Source organism: Oncorhynchus masou, chromosome 4 (assembly GCF_036934945.1).
Source record: "Oncorhynchus masou masou isolate Uvic2021 chromosome 4, UVic_Omas_1.1, whole genome shotgun sequence".
In the NCBI taxonomy this organism is placed as follows: Eukaryota; Metazoa; Chordata; class Actinopteri; order Salmoniformes; family Salmonidae; genus Oncorhynchus; species Oncorhynchus masou.
This window is the reverse complement of record NC_088215.1, coordinates 846,703-872,091: the sequence shown is the minus strand read 5'-3', so window position 1 is coordinate 872,091 and position 25,389 is coordinate 846,703. Positions and strand designations below refer to the sequence as shown.

The following is a 25,389-nucleotide window of genomic DNA, read 5'->3' as shown; positions in this document are numbered from 1 at the left end:
GTGGAAACATCATGCTTTGGGGCTGTTTTCTGCAAAGGGACCAGGACGACTGGTCCTTGTAAAGGAAAGAATGAATGGGGCCATCGATTTTGAGTGAAAACCTCCTTCCGTCAGCAAGGGCATTGAAGATGAAACGTAGCTGGGTCTTTCAGCATGACAATGATCCCAAACACACCGCCCGGGCAATGAAGGAGTGGCTTCGTAAGAAGCATTAAGGTCCTGGAGTGGCCTAGCCAGTCTCCAGATCTCAACCCCATAGAAAATCTTTGGAGGGAGTTGAAAGTCCGTGTTGCCCTGCAACAGCCCCAAAACATCACTGCTCTAGAGGAGATCTGCATGGAGGAATGGGCCAAAATACCAGCAACAGTGTGTGAAAACCTTGAAGACTGTCATTGCCAACAAAGGGTATATAACAAAGTATTGAGATAAATGTTTGTTATTGACCAAATACTTAATTTCCACCATAATTTGCAAATAAATTCATTAGAAATCCTACAATATGATTTTTCTGGATTTTTTTTCCCTCATTTTGTCTGTCATAGTTGAAGTGTACCTATGATGGAAATTACAGGCCTCATCTTTTTAAGTGGGAGAACTTGCACAGTTGGTGGCTGACTAAATACTTTTTTGCCCCACTGTAAATTAGAATAAAAGTGGGGCTTTTATTGCTCATAGGCTGGGATCCGCACTATGCAGCTGTTGCAAGAGCGCAATTTTCACTGGCTGTCCATTGGTTTCAAAGACAATGATTGATAGTCACCTTGAACTTCTTGAATTCAATCGTTATTGGTTTCAAATACACACTTAGATTTGTGAATGGCCATCCACAACAACCAAAATCCGTAAGGCGCAAATAGCTAAACGAGAGAGCAGCCGTGTGATTCACATCAATACGCTATGTAGATATCAATAATAAGTGATATCCGGATCGCCGTAGACTACACCACTGCTGTCATCCTTTCCTCCAAGCGTTTATGACATTTGATAATCTTCGGATGCCGACAGCAGTCGCACCATTGTAAAACAGCTTGTACTGTAGCCCACGAAAGTTTATTTGTGCTATTTTCCCGCGATACATCAAACACATTTGGTGTGTCATCATAGTGGTCAGGTGGAACAGATTTAAATGTGCGCCTTTTTCAATTTGAATGGCATCGAGAAACAGTAGTGTCATTTCCCCCCCCGCAAACATCCTTACTGAATTTAAACGTAATTTCAAATTAATCATCTAGTTTTTCAAAAGTCTCAATTGATTACAATATTTATGCTGGTAACGGATTACAGTTACCGTTTTTGTAATCCCTTACATTTAACGGATTCCATGAAATCCGTTACTCCCCAGCCCTGCCTAACGTACCCTACAAGGTAAACAATTGCCATTCAACCAGTTTTGAAAAGAGAAAATATTCTGCTCCATTGTAAAGTGCAAGGGTGCCACACTATTTGAGCACAACTGTAAATGCATTTCATTACCTTGCAAATCACACATTGGACCTGAAATCAAACCGTGTCACATGCTTCCTAAACAACTAGATGTAAAGTAGACTAACAGTGAAATGCTTACTTACAGGCCCTTCAAAATGCAGAGGGAAAAAAACGAGTAACGATAACTTGCCTATGTACACCGGGTACCAGAAATGTAGCATAACATAGGATGATGACCTTGGCGGAAAGGGAATAGGGGATACCTAGTCACTTGTATAACTGAACGCTAGCATATAGATTCAATCTTAGGCGTTTTAGGGTACAGCATAAAGGCAAATGAACATAATCAATGCAATTCCGAATTATAAACGCTAGATGGCATCATTGGCACATTTAACTCGTTTTTGACATTGCAAATAATAGACGAAAGTCTTAGAAATGGCTTTTTAGTTCTGTTATTGCTAAACAAGGTGATACTTTCCTTGTATTTTTAATGAATGTATACGAAGTCGATGCATTTTGACCAGTAATCAATGACCAATTCGCTTAGAAATTATGGTATGCTTACAAATACGGTACTTCGAATGTTTAGGAAGGTCATTCTTTAAATCTCGAGATGATTCACCGCCCAAGAATGATGATCATGATGATGCTTTCCAAACAAACAGTTCGCACATGCATATCCTTGGCAGCATATGTCAACAATCAAGAACCTCCTCCTGCTACCACAAATACGTCCTCATAACCATTTTCTTCAATTCATATTAAACACTCCCCCCCCCCCCTCTCTTTGATCTCGGTTGCTCGATCCCTCTCTCGCCACCTGGCGTTGTTACTGTCATATGTTATATCGTCTTACAGCGTTGCGAAGGAATATAATGTTGCTTGCATGCGTTCTATAAAAGATATTCCATGAACACGGGTTGTACCCGCGTAGGCTACCCTGCGTCCAAGCCTTTTGGGAGGGGAGAATGAAGTTCGCTCCTGTGTAGGGTGTTGCTTTTACTACTACTCCCCCATCTCGCGTTCGTTTTCCTAGTGTGTGTCAGCCTATATATCAGGGTGGATCAATGCTGGATTCTTTCCTTCATACAAACTCCTATCCGTTCTTTCGGCCCGCTACACACCGCTTGCCTCGTACCCGGGGGCGCATCTATCAGCATAGATAGACCTGCGCTGGCTCCGAGCGGGCCTTGAGGTTGATATGCTGTAGTGTGGAATACTCCCTTTGGACGGTCGGGTAGGAAATGCCGGTGGTGTAAAAAAAAAAGAAAAGTCAAATTAATATTTTCACTCGTCGCACTGTTCTCGGCGGCTGCCAAGCTCGGGGCTTAGCGGCCTGTACACACAAAATGTCGACCAGAACGCCATTACCCACAGTGAATGAGCGTGATACAGAGAATGTAAGTATCCTATGTTCCTTCTTCCCTATGGCCTATATTTTCCTAAGGATGATATTATTTTTGGCTGAGTTTGTGTGGTGGTACCTTGTGAATCACAATAACGCTAACATTGGGCTTGTCTGTGTAACCTCTCGGTCAGCAAGCTAGCCGCATAGCCCACTGGGGATTTAGCTAACGTTACCCATCCTCTGCCATTGTCATTTTTTTTAAACATTATTGCATTTGAAATCGTTTCATCAGATCAATTTTTACGCATGCCATTGTAGGTTATAAGACTACAGGTAAACATTCATATTTGTAGTAGCTAGAATTTGGCCATGTTTGCGTGGAAGACTGCGTCCTAAAATATGTGTTCTGATGCTTTCGGTTATCTATGACTGGGAAACCGTTGCCCACAAATCAGATACAATGTTACCTTGTGTCTGTCGGTCCTCGCTGATTATTAGAGCCAAAGTTACACCGTATCTTAATTTCTGGAGGAGGCCCGTTTTGAAAATGTGCCATATCATAGGACAATTTCTATTGTTAGCTTACTGCAACATTAGATCCAGACCATGTTCAAAAGCTGTGACTCAACTTGGAGATCATGGCAGGCCTACGTGCGGGGAAGAAGTCTCGCTCAGCAAGCCGTCTAAGTGCCTTGACTGATTACCGTCTGTCGTACTGTAGTTAATGACGCATTTTGCTCAGATTAAGACAATTAACATGGCTTTCAGGTAGTTGTTACAGGTAGGGCCTAGTAGTTACATCAATTTTTTGACTTGTAATTTAATTATAGGCTAAATACCCATTCATTCTTTAAGAATATAACTCATAAATGCCTTATGAGTTTAGTTCAACTCTCTTACCCCCAAATATAAGCTTTTACTCCTGTTTGTAACAATGTCATTGTTAAACACTCAAAACATGGAACTATTATTTATCTCATGGATGGTCAGTCTGAATCCACAAAGCTGTCTTTTGAGTTTGAAAATTCAGATGTCAAAACGTAGGTTGTGACCAATAATGTATATAAACCCTGGATTGCAGATCCTATGTATTGGCCATTGACAGTCTTTGAAGCCACCGGTCGGCCATATTGACACTCCCTGGAAGGCGCAGTCCTCCACAGGAATGAATGGAATTCTACATTATTTCAATTAAATGTTTTTAAAGGCAAGAGTACATATATTTAACGTTTTTGATGTGGACAGTAGAATTAGTCATCTCAAAAAATTACTTTAAGGAATGTTTTTTTTTAGATTTGTATTTTTTATTTAGAAGTTTAGCTCACATAATATAATTTAAACATATGCATTAAAGTGACAGATCGTCTCGGGGATTCGAACCAGCAACCTTTCAGTAACTGGCCCATCTCTCTTAATCACTAGGTCAGGAAAGCTGCAGAAGGGCGTGCAGGTTACTATTAACAGTCATTTATCAGTGCAATTTTGACGGCCAACTAAAGGCTGAAAAGTTTGAGGGCTTATCTACTGTTCCCTCTAGATTTTAGCTCATCTCTCTCTGGCTAACATTAGTTGTTGATCTTGTTGTTGATAGGAAACTGAGGGAGAGTGATCCTACCTTTTTCATGGTTGTTTCATCAATAGGACTGTAAAGTTCCCAAATGTAAGAGGACTCCCGTTGTATTTATATATTTTCATAAATCCATTCAGGTGTATTTTGTGGCTTTTGGCGACTGCTTTGTAATGATCTAAAGTTGCGCTGTTGCTACTGCCTGTAAACACAGTCTGGTTCAAAGTGAATGATGGCAGGGCCATGTGGCAAATGGCTTGTTTGCATATAGGCTTAGTGTAGCTATGATTGGCTATGGTGCACCGGTCTATGTAAACTACAGTCTTGGACAAGACGGATGGCTTTTTTTTATTAGGTTTTAATTACTGCAGTGTTTATTAATTGTCCAAAAGCACTGCTGCTTTGATTCCTACTCTATATTTCTATAGAAATTCCTCATGCCTTTCCCATAAGTCATTCCCAAACATTCTATGAAAATGACTAAGTGCTCGTTTGTCAGACAATTTAGAAAAGTGTCATTATTCCTGGGGGTGTATATGAGCAGATTTTTAACACGATTTTATGTTGCTAAAATGCTTTCAGATCTTTAATAATGAAGCCAGTAAAGTTTTTGAACTGTCACCGAGAAAAGGGTTTGCGATTGTGCATGTTTATGAATGACTGTTGGCACCACGTGTAAAGTGTAATTCAGAGTCCACCGATGGAGAGACGTGATAGTCTGGCGTCCCATTGTGACATAGCTACGTGCCTCAGACTGTCTGCATGGGAATGCCAAGCCCGAATGCACACCTCTCAAATTCCCAACCAACGCAGCTTTGCATACTCAACTTCTATTCATCTGAATTAGAGGTCGACCGATTAATCGGTATGGCCGATTTATTAAGGCCGATTTCAAGTTTTCATAACAATCGGCAATCGGTATTTTTGGGCGCCGATTTGCCAATTTTTTACATTTTTTTTTACACACCTTTATTTAATCTTTATTTAACGAGGCAAGTCAGTTAAGAACACATTATTATTTTCAATGACGGCCTAGGAACAGTGGGTTAACTGCCTTGTTCAGGTGCAGAATGACAGATTGGTTCCCCCGAGCTGACAATCTTGCAACCTTACAGTTAACTAGTCCAACGCAATAACAACCTGCCTCTCTCTCGTTGCACTCCACAAGGAGACTGACTGATTGTTACAAAAATGCAGTAAGCCAAGGTAAGTTGCTAGCTAACATTAAACTTATTTTATAAAAAACAATCAATCATAATCACTAGTTAACTACACATGGTTGATATTACTAGATATTATCTAGAGTGTTCTGCGTTGCATATAATCTGACTGAGCATACAAGTATCTTAAGTATCTGACTGAGGAGTGGTAGGCAGAAGCAGGCGTTAATATTGCCTGCTAACATGAATTTATTTTATCTAAATATGCAGGTTTAAAAAATATACTTCTGTGTATTGATTTTAAGAAAGGCACTGACGTTTATGGTTAGGTACATTTGTGCAACGAATATGCTTTTTTTTGCAAATGCGCTTTTGTTAAATCCTCCTCGTTTGGCGAAGTAGGCTGTGATACGATGATAAATTAACAGGCAATGCATTGATTATGTGCAACACAGGACAAGCTAGTTAACCTAGTAATGTCATCAACCATGTGTAGTTAACTAGTGATTATGTGAAGCTTGATTGTTTTTCATAAGATAAGTTTAATTCTAGCCTGCAACTCTTACCTTGGCTCCTTGCTGCACTCACGTAACAGGTGGTCAGCCTGCCACGCAGTTTCCTCGTGGAATGTAATCGGCCATAATCGACGTCCAAAAAATGCAGATTACTTATTGTTATGAAAACATGAAATCACTTCAATACACATTGCCTGTGCGCATCAGTCATCCAGTTGCATACACAGCTTGAGCAAGACATTCATCAGCATTTCTCTGACTACGTTTCTCCATTGAGTCAAAAAAAACTTATGATTCCAGGAGCTGCTGCTATCGATAAGGTGTCTGACTCATAATTTTCACCTCGAATAGAAGTCGAGGGACTTTTGTCAGAGGTTGCTTGTTGTGAGCGCTGAGTGAACTTTATGCACTTAGCCAGATGATTCTGCATATTTGTTGCATTCTTCGCATATGATTTGGCACAAAATTTGCAAGTGTACACTGTTTTTCCTTCTAATTAGCTGCAGTGAAATGTCTCCACACATCAGATAGTGCCTGTGGCTTTTCCCTGTAATGATTTGAAAAAAAAATAGTAAAAAAACAAACAAATACAATTCCATGTACAGATAAATACTTAAGCAGTTAGATTAAACAACTCCTTTGTAAGATACATGTTTTAAAATGAAACTTGTATGGAAAAAGGTGAATTAACACTCCTCGGTTAGCAGGCTCAAGCCAGCTAAAACCCACATGGTAGCAAAAACTAACTAGCAGAAATTGTTATCAAGTTAGAAATGTTTTAAACACATTTTGCTGTAGGCTACTATTTACTAGTTAACAAAAAAATGGTATGCCATCTAAAATATATTCACCCCACCCAGTATTGCAATCAAAACTTACGAGAAAGCATGTAGTCCTTGGCTCAGACTGTGTAGTAGTGTGGGCTCAATAGCATCTCATTAGTGTGCAAGATCTTTAGAATCAGCTGTCCATGTGATGGAAGTATGCACTGCACAGGTGATGGAAGGGGTTGCAATTCCATTGAATTGGGGATAGTTTAACCAAAATATGCCACAAGACCTAGAATTGCCTTGTGCATCCCACAAAAAAGGTTCACTTCTCAACTTTAAAAAAAGTAATTTAATCAAAATTCCCAGGCTTAACTTCCCATGGAAAATGTCCACCCTTTGCAACCGTCTCTACAACTGGTAGCGGTCCACCTAGACTGGGTCAGCAATATTTGCGGACTGTTGTTTTTGGCATAATTCATTTGGATATAACATCTCTTCAGTCAACCATCAGTGGGACACCCATAAATGTATGTAGCAAATGCATCCCTTGACTTATGCACTGCTCATTGGATGAATGACATTCCATTCCATGAGTTCCACATAACTTAACTTTTTTTTGTGAATCTATACGTCACTTCCATTATTATATTGTCTGTCTCTAGTCTGCTTATTGCCTCAGTACAACCTAGATTTAATGGCTGACTAATGAAATAAGTTAATAGATTTAAGAATGGCATGCCACATGGAAAGGCAAAGTGCTACTGCCCTTTCCCTGTGAGCTATTGATCCATGCTGTCAGGAGGGATATATTTTGGCTACAGTAGTTCTGAAGAACTGTGCATTCTTCTACACAGCTTTGTTGTGTGTCTCATTCCATATTCATTTATTGGGGCTAAGGTGGATAAGAATTTCATCCTTAAAATACACATTCATTTCAAAGCGTTTCCTACATTAAGGTAAGCTAATGTTGAAAAGGCAGGCATCAAAAGTGTAGTTACTCTTGACAGATTATATTTCAGTTCTGTGTTTGAAATTACCAGCTTATGTCAGAGGAAAGCCAATTGAAAAAGGGAAATAAGTACTTTACTCAATTTCTGATTCCAGAATGAGTTGTTTGTTAACTTACTGTAAAATACTGCACTGAAAGATAATGGGTTTTGAAGATATGCAAGTTGACAGAACTGGGTCCTCTTTCTTAATTAACTGCAGTAGCAAGGCCCGATTTCCATTACAATCCAGTTAAGTGCCCTATTACAAGACATTGCGTAATGCCGAAAAATAAATTGCAAATCACTGTCTTTGAATATTATTGAATGTTCAGTGTAATAGTAGGCTAATGATTAGAATCTTGATATTGCTGTCAAAAGAATCAGGGCACTGTTCTATGTAGTGAAACATTGTGAATTCCTAAAGAAAATGATAACTGTGTTCAAGACTGCTTGGAATAAGTTGAGGGGGGATTTGCTTTTTGTTTGTTTTTAAATCTTCTATGAGAGCCTGTATCAGAGTAATGTGACTAAATGCAGGTGAGAACTGCAACTTGTCTGGGCCAGGTCAAAGTAGCTTGACTGACTTCAATACCCCACCCCACATTGAATCATTGTAATGGATAAACTTGTGTCCTGCATTTGCCAAATATCTGCCTGTCTCCAAATTAAAAGGTATATATTGAGATGGAAATACCCTCATCAAATATTTATTGGTAAGATTTGAGAAATGTGTTTTTAATGTCCAAGAGCTCATAATTTATCACTTTATGGGATGAATAAAGTTGCTTCCTGTGCATAAATGAAACCTTTGGTCTTGCTACAAAAATGATGATAGTAAATCAGAAGAAAATGAACCTCTGGGGGGGAAAAATGTTGTCCTTTCCATAAAGCATAAAGAAGACCGCCCATTGTTGCCGCAGGCAATGCACTACTACTAACTAACAGCCCTCAGGCTGAAAGGAACCAGTAACCATCTCTGTAAAGAAAGTGAGCGTGAAAGACTGAGCGAGGGAAAGAGAGAGGAGTTCACTGAAGCATACCATATTACTGCATGGCATTTCAACTGGCCCAACCATTGCATAACAAGCGTCAAGGGGTTTGAGAAAGGATTGAGGCTTTCTAAGAGGCGGGCCGGGGGTGTGGGCTAATGTACCTTTCTGGAATGCTGTGTACAGGCAGTGCGCCCATTGTCACATAAACGCTGGAATTTTAGTGGTGTTAATAGATAACACCACAGAAAGAACCTCTGGTGCTTCTACCTGCTTTCCAAGAAAGGAAACAGAATCCAGTGTTGGCTGACAGAGAAGTGGCTTCATGGTGTCTTTCAACGCTGTCATCTGGATTGCATTAAAATAACTTATTGCCTTGCTCAAGGGCAGAATGACCTTTTTTTTTTACCTTGTCAGCTTCAGGATTTGATCCAGCAACCTTTCGGTTACTGGCCCAACGCTCCTACCCGCTAGGCAACCTGCTGCCCCACGAGTTCAATAATTCATTTGGTATTAATAACCTGTCTAGGAACGGGGTTCCTCTAACAGCCAATGAAATTGCTGGGTGCCAAATTCCATCAACAGAAATCTCATAATTCAAATTACTCAAACATACAAGTATTAGACACCATTTTAAAGATAAAATTCTCGTTAAACCAACCACAATGTCCGATTTCAAAAAAGCTTCTCCGCGAAAGCAGAACATATCATTATGTTCGGTAAGCAACTAGTCACAGAAAGCATACAGCCATTTTCCAACCAAAGAGAGGAGTCACAAAAATCAGAAATGGAGAGAAAATCAATCACTAACCTTTGATATTCTTCATCAGATGACACTCCCGGGACAACACGCTACACAATACATGCATGTTTTGTTCGGTCAAGTTTATATTTATATCCAAAAACCTCAGTTTACATTTGGCTTTGCCTCCCAAACATCCTGTGAATTTGCACAGAGCCATATCAATTTACAGAAATACTCATAATTAAAAAAGTGTTATTCACAGAATTAAATATATACTTCTCCTTAATGCAACCGCTGTGTCAGATTTCAAAATAACTTTACGGAAAAAGCGAACCATGCAATAATCTGAGTACGGCGCTCCGAGACCAACACAACCCAAAAAGATATCCGCCATGTTGGAGTCAACAGAAGTCAGAAATAGCATTATAAATATTAACTTACCTTTGATGATCTTCATCAGAATGCACTCCCAGGAATCCCAGTTCCACAATAAATGTTTGATTTGTTCCATAAAGTCCACCATTTATTTCCAAATAACTCCTTTTGGTTCATGCGTTCAGTACACAATCTAAACTCACGACGAGCTGGCAGGTCCAGGCAGAAGTTCAGACGAAAAGTCATATTACAGTTCGTAGAAACATGTCAAACGATGTATAGAATCAGTCTTTCGGATGTTTTTATCATAAATAATGTTCCAACCGGAGAATTCCTTTGTCTGTAGAAAAGCAATGGAACGAGAGGTAACTTCCACATGAACGTGCGTCACGAGCTCGTGGCTCTCTGCCAGACCTCTGACTCATTCCCCTCTCATTCGGCCCCACCTCACAGTAGAAGCATCAAACAAGGTTCTAAAGACTGTTGACATCTAGTGGAAGCCGTAGGAAGTGCAAGATGACCCCACAGACACTGTGTATTCGATAGGCCAAGAGTTGAAAAACTACAAACCTCAGATTTCCCACTTCCTGATTGGATTTTTCCCATGTTTTCGCCTGCCATATGAGTTCTGCAATACTCAGACATAATTCAAACAGTTTTAGAAACTTCAGTGTTTTCTATCCAAATCTAGTAATAATATGAATATATTAGCAATTGGGACTGAGTTTACTCTGGGCACGCTTTTCATCCAAATGTGAAAATGCTGCCCCCTAGCCCAAATAGTTTAATTAATTGTTTGCTACCTATAGCTTGCTGTTAATTTGAATTAAGCGGACTGCTTTTTTTTGTTTTTGTTGCATTGCCCTCAACGTTGCAGATAATTGCAGTTGCATACTTTTACTAGCATCTTCTGCTTCCCAGGAACTGATTATGAGTGTTATAGCAATATCTTCAAGATATGGTGCAATGCTGAAATATAAGGCCGACAGTGAAAAATGTTTCTCACAGAACAACCATTGACCTTTGTGAAGAGAAAATGGCTCTCAGTGGACATCAAAGTATGGCTAACTTTCTACAGCTCCTTTCATATTAAATGACCCTTGGTCAGCTTAGCTTATACATAATAGTCCCCTAGGAATGAATCATAAACAGACATTTCTTGAGAAGCAACGAATGCATTTAGTTTCTCAAACTACACATCAGTCCATTGCCCTGACTTGTAAGGGGGAAGCAAGAAAAGGAATGGTTCCATTGCTGTCCTGTGAATGTGTTTACGATTAACAGTATGGACCCACTCCGGGCCCTGTTCCATTTAGATCACATTTGATGCGTAGCAGAGTAACCTTGCATCCCTGTGGCACATATGGCAACGTTTATAGCTAGTGCCGCAAGAGACCAGCAATGGTTGATACAGATCATCTTTGGCGCTGCATAAGCACAAGTGTTGCGTACACTTACGAGCAGCCAATTGAGGCTCACTTGGATGGAAACGTAAAGAATCTTGGCATGTTTATCCACTTCAGCAGGTAATACATCTCGTTGGTTCTGGTACGCTTATGTTAATTAGGGACTGAAAATTAGCATAAGTCGTAAGCTAATTGCTTCACAGCTCAATGCATCTGACTCTGTGTCAGTGTTGCATTTGCATCTCTCCCTAGTAGATAAAGGATTAAACCAGTTGATATAACAATACCAAAATGAAGACCAGAAAAAGATTATCCTAAGTGTAGCAGATGATGCAGCCCACATGCAACTTGTGTAACTCTAGCTTTAGGAAAGTCTGTGACCACGAATCAGACAAATCTGTCTGTCGGATCTGTGAGAGGAAGGAAACGAGGTTCATAACGAATGCCCAGATTAGAGGTCGACCGATTAATCGGCATGGCTGATTTCAAGTTTTCAATACAATCGGTAATCGGCATTTTTGGTCACCGATTATGGCCAATGATATTGCAATCCATGAGGAGACTGTGTGGCAGGCTGACCACCTGTTACGCGAGTGCAGCAAGGAGCCAAGGTAAGTTGCTAGCTAGCATTAAACTAGTAAAAAAAATCTCTTCACATAATCACTAGTTAATCTAGCAATATCATCAACCAGGTGTAGTTAACTAGCTTGTCCTGCGTTGCATATAATCAAAGTGGTGCCTGTTAATTTATTCATTGAATCACAGCCTACTTCACCAAACGGGGGAGGATTTAACAAAAGCGCATTCGCGAAAAAAGCACAATCGTTGCACCATGTACCTAACCACGAACATCAATGCCTTTCTTAAATTCAATACACAAGTATATATTTTTTTAAACCTGTGTATTTAGTTAAAAGCAATTCATGTTAGCAGGCAATATTAACTAGGGAAATTGTGTCACTTCTCTTGCGTTCAGTGCAAGCAGAGTCCGGGTATATGCAACCGTGGGGGCCGCCTGGCTTGTTGCAAACTGTGTTTCTTCCTAACAAAGACCGTAATTAATTTTCCGGAATTTTATGTAATTATGACATAACATTGACGGTTGTGCAATGTAACAGCAATATTTAGACTTAGGGTTGCCACACATTCGATAAAATACAGAACGGTTCTGTATTTCACAGAAAGAATAAACGTTTTGTTTTCGAAATGATAGTTTCCGGATTTGACCATATTAATAACCAGAGGCTCGTATTTCTGTGTGTTAATTATATTATAATTAAGTCTATTATTTGATAAAGCAGTCTGACTGAGCAGTGGTAGGCAGCAGCAGGCTCGTAAGCATTCATTTAAACAGCACTTTCCTGCGTTTGCCAGCAGCTCTTCACAATGCTTGAATCGCAGCGCTGTTTATGACTTCAAGCCTATCAACTCCCGAGATTAGGATGGCAATACTATAGTGCCTATAAGAACATCGAATAGTCAAAGGTATATGAAATACAAATGGTGTAGAGAGAAATAGTCCTATAATAACTACAACCTAAAACTTCTTAACTGGGAATATTTAAGACTCATGTTAAAAGGAACCTATCCCTATACCGGTCCCAGTTTTCTGTCATTCTGCGTGGTCGGACAGCTTATCGATGGGACCGTGAAGCCGGATGCCATTGTGGCATGCCTGCATTACGTCCTCAACCATGTTGATATACAAAATTTACCACATTTGAGGTTGGTGCTGGAGCAGTTGCCTGGGTTCATTTGATCAACGCTTCCCTCAGGGCCAAGGCAATGGAGAAGAGAATGTTGGTGAAATTCCATAATTAGAGTTTCCCCTACAGACATCAGCGCTCTAGATTACATAAATAAGGTATGGGAAGGTATCTGCTTTCAAAGCTCGGGAGGAATTGGTCAATTAATTCCCTCACGTCCTTGCAGGGCTACAATTTCCTACTTTGTGAAGCTTAACCTTAACCTCACTGTCAAAATGAGCACAGGTAATAAGCTGATATGCAACCCTTGTGTGGTTTTGATATTGTTCAACAAGACCATATTCCTTCTCAATGTCTTCTTGAGTGCAGAGGTCAATAGATGTACTGTTTTAAATTAGCGTTTTACTGAAAGTCATGATGGTCAAACCATATTAGTTCCCATAGGAGTTCTTGAAGTAGTCTCTTTTCAGATACATTTATTTTAATCTCATGAGTTTTCCATACGGGACCAAAAAAATTCAAAACTTTGATTCTGAAATACCCAAGAGGTGGAAACAAATAAAAAGCAGCGCCAAAGTCAATGGACCTGACAAAGCTTCCTCAGTAGCTTAGATAAACCTCTCTTGCCCTTACAATGACCTTCAGTCTGTTCCCGCTAGATGAGCCTCTGCAACAGTGGCTGTTGATTTTGAGGTAATTCCTCAGTGCTCTAGCCCTCTGTCCTGTTTTGTGCGAGACAAACCCTGGCAGTGAAATGGAAGTAAGTTCACAGCTGGAGTGAGTCCCATGCTGTTCTTTCATTAATTCAGACGTGACACTGTCACTTTCAGCTTTTATTTCTTTCATTACATTCCACTGGGAATGTATAAAATAAGTAAAAGCTAAAATAAATCATTCTCTCTACTATTATTCTGACATTTCACATTCTTAAAATAAAGTGGTGATCCTAACTGACCTAAGACAGGGAATTTTTACTAGGATTAAATGTCAGGAATTGTGAAACTCAGTTTAAATGCATTTGGCTAAGGTGTATGTAAACTTCTGACTTTATTTGTATTATTTTCTACATTGTAGAATGATAGTGAAGACATCACAACTATGAAATAACACATGGAATCATATGGTAACCAAATAAGTGTAAAACAAATCAAAATATATTTTAGATTCTTCAAAGTAGACACCCTTTGCCTTGATGACCGCTTTGCACACTTGGCATTCTCTTAACCAGCTTCACCTGGAATGCTTTTCCAACAGTCTTGAAGGAGTTCCCACATGCTGAGCACTTGTTAGCTGTGTTTCCTTCACTCTACAGTGCAACTCATCCCAAACCATCTCAATTGGGTTGACGTAAGGTGATTAGGGAGGCCAGGTCACCTGATGCAGCACCGCATCACTCTCCTTCTTGGTCACTGTAAATAGTCTGGGTGACCATTTGATTAATTGTTCAGCAGTCTTATGGCTTGGGGGTAGAAGCTGTTAAGGAGCCTTTTGGACCTACATTTGGTGCTCTGGTACCTTTTGCCGTATGGTAGCAGAGAGAACAGTCCATGACTTGTGAGACTGGAGTCTTTGAAAATTGAACGCTTGGTATAGAGGTCCTGGATGGCAGGAAGCTTTGCCCCAGTGATGTACTGGGCAGTACCAACTACCCTGTCTAGCGCCTTATGGTCAGATGCCGAGCAGTTGCCATAGCAGGCGGTGATGCAACTGGTTAGGATGCTCTTGATGATAAAGCTGAAGAACTTTTTGAGGATCCGGGGGACCCATGCCAAATCTTTTCAGTCTCCCGAGGAGGGGAAAGGTGTTGTCGTGCCTTCTTCATGACGGTCTCGTTGTGTTTGGACCATGATAGTTTGTTGGTGATGTGGACACCAACTCTCGACCCGCTCCACGACAGACCCGTCCATGTTAATGGGGGCCTGTTTGACCCTCCTTTTCCTGTAGTCCATTACTACTCTTGGATGCTTTATGCATACAGGCTCAGGAGTGAAGGTAGTAGGATTTGAGAGCTTAATTTAGCCTTTAGTGACCAGACGCTTGAGTGGCTGACGAGGAAGGAGAATTCAGAAAAACGTGTGTTACCAAACACAATGTTCAGTTGCTAGGGCTTAGCGAGCCATGAGAGCGTGAATGAGGGAGCAAGTTGAGCAGAAATAAGTGGTGAACGGCTAAAAGCAAGGGCAAACACCCAGCTCATAACCTCCATTCAGAAGGTAGGCATCATGAATGTTCTGGATGGAAATAATTGGTTAAAACAACAATGGGCACTGGTGTAATGGGCTGATTTTGAAAACCATTCGACTAAATAGAGGTGTTATAATACAGTGATGAAACCAGTAGAAGTGTGGTTTGCGAATCCTCAACGTTCTGGTCAGTTATTATATTACCACTATATAGTAAAATGCTGTCATTATGATAATATTGTTGATTATAATACTTTGCCGTAGCGTATAGCATTTCCCAGCTTCACCTATTTTGTTGACTATCAGTCTGTTTGTATAATGATATGCTTTCCATTTTTATTGAAGGGAGTTGCCACTGTCCCTCAACTATCCCTCTCTGTTTCTCATATTTTTGCTTTGGTTGATTTGTAAATGGTAGCCCACATATGGAGGTGACTAGTAGTCTGTTGATATTGCTTACAAAGTTGAACACAACTGCACAAGGCTCCTGCCAAAGGACGGAGAATAAAAAATAAAAATAACACTTGTCACTTGTGTTTGTTGTGCAGCCCCACAACGGTTTTTATGATTTGAAGTAATTACCTATAATACACAATTTATCACTCCACTTCTGAAGAAGACACTCCTGGACCACACCCCACAAATCTGCTTTTACGCCACTCCCTTCAGTCGGCAGTCGCTAGATGATATGTGAGGTCTGCCCACCACCGTCCCTTTCCCATCTGCTGTGACGAACGCGTCAAGGCTAGCGGTTAATAGCTAACAGCTATCGACGACTCCTGCATTTGGCCGAAGGTCACAGACTTTTTTTCTCCTATCCAGATATATTACATTTAGTAAGTGTTTACAATGGCGGTTTATGGGTCGTATTGTTTATTCTATCATTACCGTAATTTACCTCCTTGTGTCCCCAAGTATGACAGTGCTGCCCTATCTTTTAGGCAAGGTTTTCCTAGAACAAACACTCACCGGTAATGAAATACTCCAGTGAGAGAGTCCTGGGATGTTATTCACTAGAGGTCGACCGATTAATCGATACCGATCAATCGATACCGATTTATTATTATTTTTAAATGTATTTATTTGTAATAATGACAATTACAACAATACTGATTCAACACTTTTATTTTAACTTCATATAATACATCAATCAAATCAATTCAGCGTCAAATAATGAAACATTTCAATTCAATTTGGTTTAAATAATGCAAAAACAAAGTGTTGGAGAAGTAAAAGTGCAATATGTGCCATGTAAAAAAGCTAACGTTCAAGTTCCTTGACCAGAACATGAGAACATATGAAAGCTGGTGGTTCCTTTTAACATGAGTCTTCAATATTCCCAGGTAAGAAGTTTTAAGTTGTTGTTATTATATGAAATATAGGACTATTTCTCTCCATAACGTTTGTATTTCATTTACGTTTGACTATTGGATGTTCTTATGTGCACTTTAGTATTGCCAGTGTAACAGTATAGCTTCCGTCCCTCTCCTCGTCCCTACCTGGGCTCAAACCTGGAACACATTGACAACAGCCACCCTCGAAGCATCATTACCCATCGCTCCACAAAAGCCACGGCCCTTGCAGAGCAAGGGGAACAACTACTCCAAGTCTCAGAGCGAGTGACGTTTGAAATGCTATTAGCGCGCATCCCGCTAACTAGCTAGCCATTTCACATTGCTTACATTGCTTACTCACATTGCCTAATCTCGGGAGTTGATAGGCTTGAAGTCATAAACAGCGCAATGCTTCAAGCATTGCGAAGAGCTGCTGGCAAACGCACAAAATGGCTGTTTGAATGAATGCTTACACGCCTGCTGCTGCTCAGTCAGACTGCTCTATCAAATATCAAATCATAGACTTAATTATAACATAACACACAGAAATACGAACCTTAGTTTCCGGATTTGACCATATTAATGACCTATCATTTCGAAAATAAGCTGACAAGGTAAAAATCTGTCGTTCTGCCCCTGAACAAGGCAGTTAACCCAACGTTCCTAGGCCGTCATTCTTAACTGACTTGCCAAGTTAAATAAAATTGTAAAAAAATAAAATGGCAAATCGGTGTCCAAAAATACTGATTGTTACCGATTGTTATGAAAACTTGAAATCGGCCCTAATTAATCGGCCATTCCGATTTAATCGGTCGACCTCTAGTATTCGCTAGGAAACAAACGGAAGCAAATGGGCCCCAATGTTTTTTTTAGATACGATGTGCATTAATGAATTGGACCCAAACATTGGCAGCCTGGGTACAGACAGGTCTAGGCGACTTGGTCTTTCATTGTACAGCTGTTTGCAACAAAACAGATTTTTTTACTTGGACATCTGTGTCCTCAGTTGTTAACAAGAAATGTAGCTAATAACGTCTGTTCGACTAAATGATCTGGAGAATATGTCTGTCTCTCTGTTAGACATAAAATCCAGTCAGGATCTGATTTTGTTTTTCCAACTTCAAATCAATATTTGCGCATAAAAGCGTTTCCATTGCCTTTTCTCACATTGTACCTATTCTGCCCTTGAGTTGCGTTCCCATGCAAAACTAGACAGATAGCTAACAACTAAGTCTTCAATAAAACTCCCAAGGCGTCAGGGTTTTCTTGAATGAATATATTGAAAACGTTTATGTTGTGAAACTGCAAAATACAGAAAATAATATACTTTAGTATTCAATTCACACCGACATACTGTAGCTGTACATTAAACATTTGAAGTTGCATAAATACAAAGCACGCGCTAAGGTACCATGCATCTGGCATGATGCTAAACCATATAGCTAATTGTTAACCATATGGTAATTGGCTCCTTTCATTACTCTAATAATGTACAACCATCTATGTAGAATAACAAAGCATATTACACTAGAAACAGTAACAAAACTACAGTATTGTACATTTTACAATTCGTTTGCATGACGCATGAGCAAAGTAATATAGCTAACGACATACATTAAAGGCATTGCAATTTGTGAGTAAATGCAACCAACATTGATATGTAAGCAACTCTATCAATAACAAGATTATCATCATTAGCTAAATGCTTGAATCGAACTTACAAACAAATATTTTTCCAAGGCTGAAGCGTGACAAGAAATAACTAAATTGAAAGACCTGCACCGTAGTGTTGTTTGTAGCTGCTTATATGCGTGCAGAACAAATTCTGTACTTCCTGTTCGTGTCGTCTTTTTAAGTACCAGAAAGCGCCACTAGGGGGCAAATAACACCATTGAACACAATGAAAATCCAATTTAACCATTGTAATAAAATAATCTGTTACCTTCTAACAGGATGGCAGCACAGTACCGACACACACAGATCCCACCTTGCCTAACGTATTTGTTTTGTCGACATTTTGAAAAACGTTACAGGACATTTGCTGTTTCCATCAGGCCTGTCGTGATTTGTTTTTTTCTGACGTACTTTTAATGGATGGAAACCTGGGTTATGTAGCAGATAGACTCTCGCTAGATGTTTAGCTTTGTGACTGTGTTGAAGAGACATTCATGTTGCTGGTGGAAAGCTGGTCTAGTCGTAATGTCGCAGCCTCTGGCATACGTCTTTGATGTTTGAATCTGGCCTATTCTCCTTTGACACAACCTCTCTATCGTTCCACACTGATCCTCTATCTGTTCAATAAAAAATATATTTTTTAAACCGACACGTTGTTCATCTCCACACATGTCACATTCTTACAGCACACTTCTGTGGAGGGCTACCAGGAGACCCCGGCCCCACCGGCCAAGTCGGGAAGTCGGCACAGCCTGCCGAGATGTCGGAACTCTGTGGCGTCCACGACCGAGGAGCAGCCACACATCGGGAACTACCGGCTGCTCAAGACCATTGGCAAGGGGAACTTCGCCAAAGTCAAGCTGGCCCGGCATATACTGACAGGACGAGAGGTACGTTTCCTCCATTATGAATTTGTCATTTAGCAATTTGGTCTTTTGTTGGATTCCTTATCAATTAAGACTGATTACTTAGACAAAGATTAGCCCAGGCGTAACCAGGGTCTGTTATCAATTTAAATGTGGCTAAAGATACTTATACTGAACAAAAATATAAATCAACATGTGAAATGTTGGTTTCATGAGCGGAAATAAAAGAACCGAAAAGTGTTTCATATGTACAAAAAGCTTATTTCCCTCAAATTTTGTGCACAAATTTGTTTACATCCATGTTAGTGAGCATTTCTCCTTTGCCAAGATAATCCATCCACCTGACAGGTGTGGCATATTAAGGAGCTGATTAAACAGCATGATCATTATGCATCTGCACCTTGTGCTGTTGACAATACAAGGCCACTAACATGTACAGTTTTCCACACAACACAATGCTACCAATATCTCCAAGTTTTGAGGTAGTGTGCAATTGGCATGCTGACTGCAGGAATGTTTCACCAAATCTGTTGCCAGAGTATTAATTTATCTACCATAAGCCAACGTTGTTTTGGAGAATTTGGCAATACATCCAACCGGCCTCACAACCGCAGATCACGTGAAACCACGCCAGCTCAGGACCTCCACATCCGGTTTCTACTACTTCGGGATCATCTGAGCTGATGAAATTGAGGAGTTTTCTGTCTGTAATAAAAGCCCTTTTGTGGAGAAAAACCCATTCTGATTGGCTGGGCCTGGCTCCTCCATGTCTGGGCCTATGCCCTCCCAGGCCCAACCATGGCTGCACCCTTGCCCAGTCATGTGAAATCCATAGATTGGTGCCTAACAAATTCATTTCAATTGACTGATTTCCTTTTATGAACTGTAACTCAGTAAAATCATTGAAAATGTTGCATGTTGAGTTTTTATATTTTTGTTCGGTATAGATTCCCCACAACATACAATTGGAACAGATAATCAAATGGTTTACGACAACGAAAACTAAAAGGAATAACTTTGTAAAAAAGAAAATTGTTGGACTTAAGATGGTAAACACCATCAAATCAGCTCCAAGAGATTTTAATTTTGAAAGTCTTTCCACACATAACATGTATGCATGTAAGCAAGGTTTGAAGTTATGTTTTAGTCATATTAGATCTGTTTTATAATTATTTGTAATTATGTTCCGGCCCCTTGACCATCCGCTTGAGAAACAATTGGCCCTCGGTTAATCTAATTGATGATCCCTGTTCTTGAGGTCATGTTGATTCATCTTGAGTGTTTTATTTTAAATGCCTAAACAGAAAATAACCCACTTTTCCTTCTTTCGAATTGGTCTCACGTGCGTGGCATGTCAAGTTGCTGTTATTGACCTTGTTGAAAATTGCATGCGTCTGTCTTGTTTGGTACACACACGGAAATATTTAGACACTGGATTCATGCCAATAGCTTAGCGATTACATGTAAGACTCAGAGGTGTGGAGTTCCTAAAGTTTATACATTGTTTGCATGTCCACATTTCTCTGGATTTTTGCTTCATGGGCTCAACAACTGAGTGAAGTGGGAATCTGGAGAAATACAGTACCAAATTACTGTCCCAAATCTCTATGAAAGCAGATGTTAAAGGAAAAATGTATGTTTTTCTGACCTTAAAGGTAATTGAATGTCCCCACATCATATGCCTTTGGTTGCTTTGATCCAGTCTATGCCCTCATACACAAATGTGTTTAAAAAGATGAGCACCAAATAAACAGTGCTTATCTTTTCATTTTGGATTGCAACAACAGGTGGGATGTGGATTTATCAACATCTGACCACTTTTAGTCTGAAAACATCTGACACTTTGGTTTTGGAGTGAATTGTCCCTTTAAGACAAGGAAGTGAACTGTCCCTTTAAAGTGTGACTGACAGCATTTGAACTACTATTCAGATATGAAACAATCATATCAGTCAAAAATATCAAATTCCCAGTTTTATGCTTCAAAACCAACTTTATAAGGGGTTTTAAAAGTAGGTTCCATTTGAGTCTTACATTCCATGATGTACACTCGCACATTGATGATATAATAGATGGATGCAGTTCAATACATGATTAATATAATTCACCTATTCATTTCTTGGTAGTCCAAAAAATATTGCTCTTAGCATGTAAATCACAGCTGGCCTTGTACATTGTTTGCTGCCTCCATTCAGGATGCACGGTTTCAGTTTCCATTACTCCATATTTTGGACACAAACTGACAAATTTAACTAAGGCTGGGAATGACAATACAATCAAACTCTAGCAACACACGTCAGTCATAACGTGGATAATAGGCAAGAGTATCTATTTACCGTTGATTTACAGTTGAAATCGGAAGTTTACATAAACCTTGTTGGTTGGGTGAATTTTGGCCCATTCCTCCTGACAGAGCTGGTGTAACTGAGTCAGGTGTGTAGGCCTCCTTGCTCACACACACTTTTTCAGTTCTGCCCACAAATCTTCTACGGGATTGAGGGCAGGGCTTTGTGATAGCCACTCCAATACCTTGACTTTTTTGTTCTTAAGCCATTTTGCCACAACATTGGAAGTATGGGGTCATTGTCCATTTGGAAGACCCATTTGCGACCAAGCTTTAACTTCCTGACTGATGTCTTGTGATGTTGCTTCAATATATCCACATAATTTTGCTCCCTCATGATGCCATCTATTTTGTGAAGTGCACCAGACCCTCCTACATCAAAGCACCCCACAACATGATGCTGCCACCCCCGTGCTTCACGGTTGGGATGGTGTTGTTCGGCTTGCAAGCCTCCCCCTTTTCCTCCAAACATAACCATGGTCATTATGGCCAAACAGTTCTATTTTTGTTTCATCAGACCAGAGGACATTTCTCCAAAAAGTGCAGTTGCAAACCATTGTCTGGCTTTTTTATGGTGGTTTTGGAGCAGTGGCTTCTTCCTTGCTGAGCAGCCTTTCAGGTTGTCGATTATAGGACACATTTGACTGTGGCTATAGATACGTTTGTACGTGTTTCCTCCAGGATCTTAAGAGTTGCTGGGATTGAGTTGCACTTTTTGCACCAAAGTACATTCATCTCTAGGAGACAGAATGCGTCTCCTTCCTGAGCGGTATGACGGCTGCGTGGTCCCATGGTGTTTATACTTACGTACTATTGTTTGTACAGATGAATGTGGTACCTTCAGGCATTTGGAAATTGCTCCCAAGGATGAACCTGACTTGTGGAGGTCTACAATGTTTTTTCTGTGGTCTTGGCTGATTTCTTTTGATTTTTCCCAAAGAGGCACTGAGTTTGAAGGTAGGCCTTGAAATACATCCACAGGTACACCTCCAATTGACTCAAATTATGTCAATTAGCCTATCAGTCTTCAAAAGCCAGGACATCATTTTCTGAAATTTTCCAAGCTGTTTAAAGGCACAGTCAACTTAGTGTATGTAAACTTCTGACCCACTAGAATTGTGATACAGTGAAATAATCTGTCTGTAAACAATTGTTGGAAAAATTACTTGTGTCATGCACAAAGTAGATGTCCTAACCGACTTGCCAAAACGTTAGTTTGTTAACAAGAAATGTGTTGAAGTGGTTGAAAAACGAGTTTTAATGACTCCATCCTGGGTGTATGTAAACTTCCGACTTCAACTTTATGTAGTAAGCTAAAAACACAACACCTAACGTTATCTAGCTAGCTGCTAGGAGGATGTCAAATCAAACCTTATTTGTCACATGGGCTGAATACAGCGAGTGTAGACTTTACTGTGAAATGCTTACTTATAAGCCCTTAACCAAAATAAAATATTTACCAAGTAGACTAAAATAAAATGTAACACAATAAGAATAACAATAACAAGGCTATATACAGGGGGCACCAGTACCGTGTTAGTGTGTGGGGGTATAGGCTTGTTGAGGTAATCTGTAGGTGGGGGTGAAGTGACTATGCACAAACAGCCAGTAGCAGCAGTGTTCAAATAGGGAGGGGGGCAGCAATGTAAATTGTCCAGTGGCGATTTTATGAGTAGTTCAGAAGTCTATGGCTTGGGGGTAGAAGCTGTTGAGGAGTATTTTGGTCCTAGACTTGGCGCTCCGGTAGCAGAGAGAACTGTCTAACTTGCGTGACTGGAGTGTCTGACAATTTTATGGGCTTTCCTCTGACACCGCCTATTATATAGGTCCTGGATTGCAAGGAAGCTTGGCCCCAGTGATGTACTGGGCCGTTCGCACTACCTTCTGTAGCGCCTTATGGTCAGATGCCGAGCAGTTGCCATACCAGGCGGTGATGCAACCAGGATGCTCTCGATGGTGCAGCTGTAGAACCTTTTGAGGATCTGGGGGCCAATGTCATGTCATTGGAGGAGTGGGTGAGTGAGTATTTCCCCTAATATTGTTTTTTTGGTGGCTATACACAGCTAGACATGCAGGTGTCATTTGGTTACAGTAGCTAGCAAGAACTTCAATTATTTTTATCCTGTTACCATATCTCTTGTTCACAAATTCACTCTGGCGATCTACTCCGATTTCAGAGCACTTCTCGTCTGAGTAAGACTAATAATTGATGAATTCACGAACGTTCAACACCGGCTGAATATGGACGGTGTCAGTAAACATGGGCCAAAAAAGTTATAGATAGTCAGGAACGCTCTAGATAACAACATGTAAACAGCCTAACTGGTCAGAGTGTGGTGTTCTCTCATTTGTGTCTGGAAGTAGCGAGCTAGCCAACTTTAGCCAGTTAGCTTGGTTGCAGACAAGCGCCACAAGGATGAGTAGGCTACAATTCCCCATTGTTTATCATTGCAATTTTGACGGCCAACTAGCTCAAACAGTTTGAAGGTTTATAAAATGTTCCTTCGTAAGATTTTAGATCATCCTTGCTCTGGCTAGCATTAGTTGTTGATGTGCATAACTGAGGGGGAGAAAGCCTACCTTTTTCATGGTTGTTTGATCAATAGGACTGTAAAGTTCACAAATGTAAGAAGACTCCCGTGGTATTGATATATTTGCAGACATCCATTCAGGTGTATTTAGTGGCTTTTGGCGAATGCGATCTAATGATCTAAATGATCTATAGACTCAAGTCGCATCTCCCTGTAAACACACAGTCCACTTCCAAGTGAATGATGGCAGGCCTCATTTCGCTATTTAACCTGTTGAAACTCTAGGGGCGCAATTTCATTTTTGGATGAAAAACGTTCCCGTTTTAAACAAGATATTTTGTCACAAAAAGATGCTCGACTATGCATATAATTGGTAGCTTTGGAAAGAAAACACTCTGACGTTTCCAGAACTGCAAAGATATTTTCTGTGCGTGCCCTAGAACGTGAGCTTCAGGCAAAACCAAGATGAGACGGCATCCAGGAAATGAGCAGGATTTTTGAGGCTCTGTTTTCCATTGTCTCCTTATATGGCTGTGAATGCGAGAGGAGTAAGTCTGCCCTTTCTGTCGTTTCCCCAAGGTGTCTGCAGTATTGTGACGTATTTGTAGGCATATCATTGGAAGATTGACCATAAGAGACCACATTTACCAGGTGTCCGCCCGGTGTCCTGCGCCGAAATTGGTGCGCAAAAGTCAGCTGCAAGTATTTTTCCATGGAATTTAGAGAAGAATGCAGGCTTCCACGAACGATATATCAATGAAGAGATATTGTGAAAAAACACCTTGAGGATTGATTCCAAACAACGTTTGCCATGTTTCGGTCGATATTATGGAGTTAATTCGGAAAAAGTTTGACGTTGTAGGTGACTGAATTTTCGGTTCGTTTCGGTAGCCAAATGTGATGTACAAAACGGAGCGATTTCTCCTACACACAGACGCTTTCAGGAAAAACTGCGCATTTGGTATGTAACTGAGAGTCTCCTCATTGAAAACATCCGAAGCTCTTCAAAGGTAAATTATTTTATTTATTTGGTTATCTGGTTTTTGTGAAAATGTTGCGTGCTAAATGCTACTCAAAATGCTAAGCTAGCTTAGCATACTCTTACACAAATTAGTCAATTGCTATGGTTCAAAAGCATATTTTGAAAATCTGAGATGACAGTGTTGTTAAGAAAAGGCTAAGCTTGAGAGCAGGCGCATTATTTTCATTTTATTTGCGATTTTCAGAAATCGTTAACGTTGCGTTATGCTAATGAGCCTGAGGCTTTAGTCACGATCCCGGATACGGGATGGGGAGTTTCAACAGTTAAGTGCGTAGATGACATGTATTTTTTTTCTTCCTGTTTTTAGACAGTTGCATGATAGTTTTGATTTAGAATAGACCACTAACTTCATACATATGTTATTTAGTATATGTGAAGAGCAGATTGAATCGAAAATAGGCTAATATTGTCACCCATCA

General features: G+C 40.2%; 1 protein-coding gene across 3 annotated transcripts in view; it reads left to right on the top strand.

The window, feature by feature from the left end:
• Positions 1-2,268: 2,268 nt before the first annotated feature.
• mark1 (MAP/microtubule affinity-regulating kinase 1) overlaps positions 2,269-25,389 on the top strand; it is an 87,976-nt gene continuing 64,855 nt past the window's right edge. For 2 of the 3 annotated variants that reach the window (XM_064946956.1, XM_064946946.1), the window contains exons 1-2: positions 2,269-2,828; positions 18,876-19,079. In XM_064946956.1, coding sequence (XP_064803028.1) covers positions 2,778-2,828; positions 18,876-19,079 — 255 coding nt within the window. In that variant the 5' untranslated portion in view covers positions 2,269-2,777. Of the gene's footprint in view, positions 2,829-18,875; positions 19,080-23,251; positions 23,413-25,389 lie in introns of those variants that run through there. The other variant, XM_064946965.1, reaches the window with a different exon arrangement.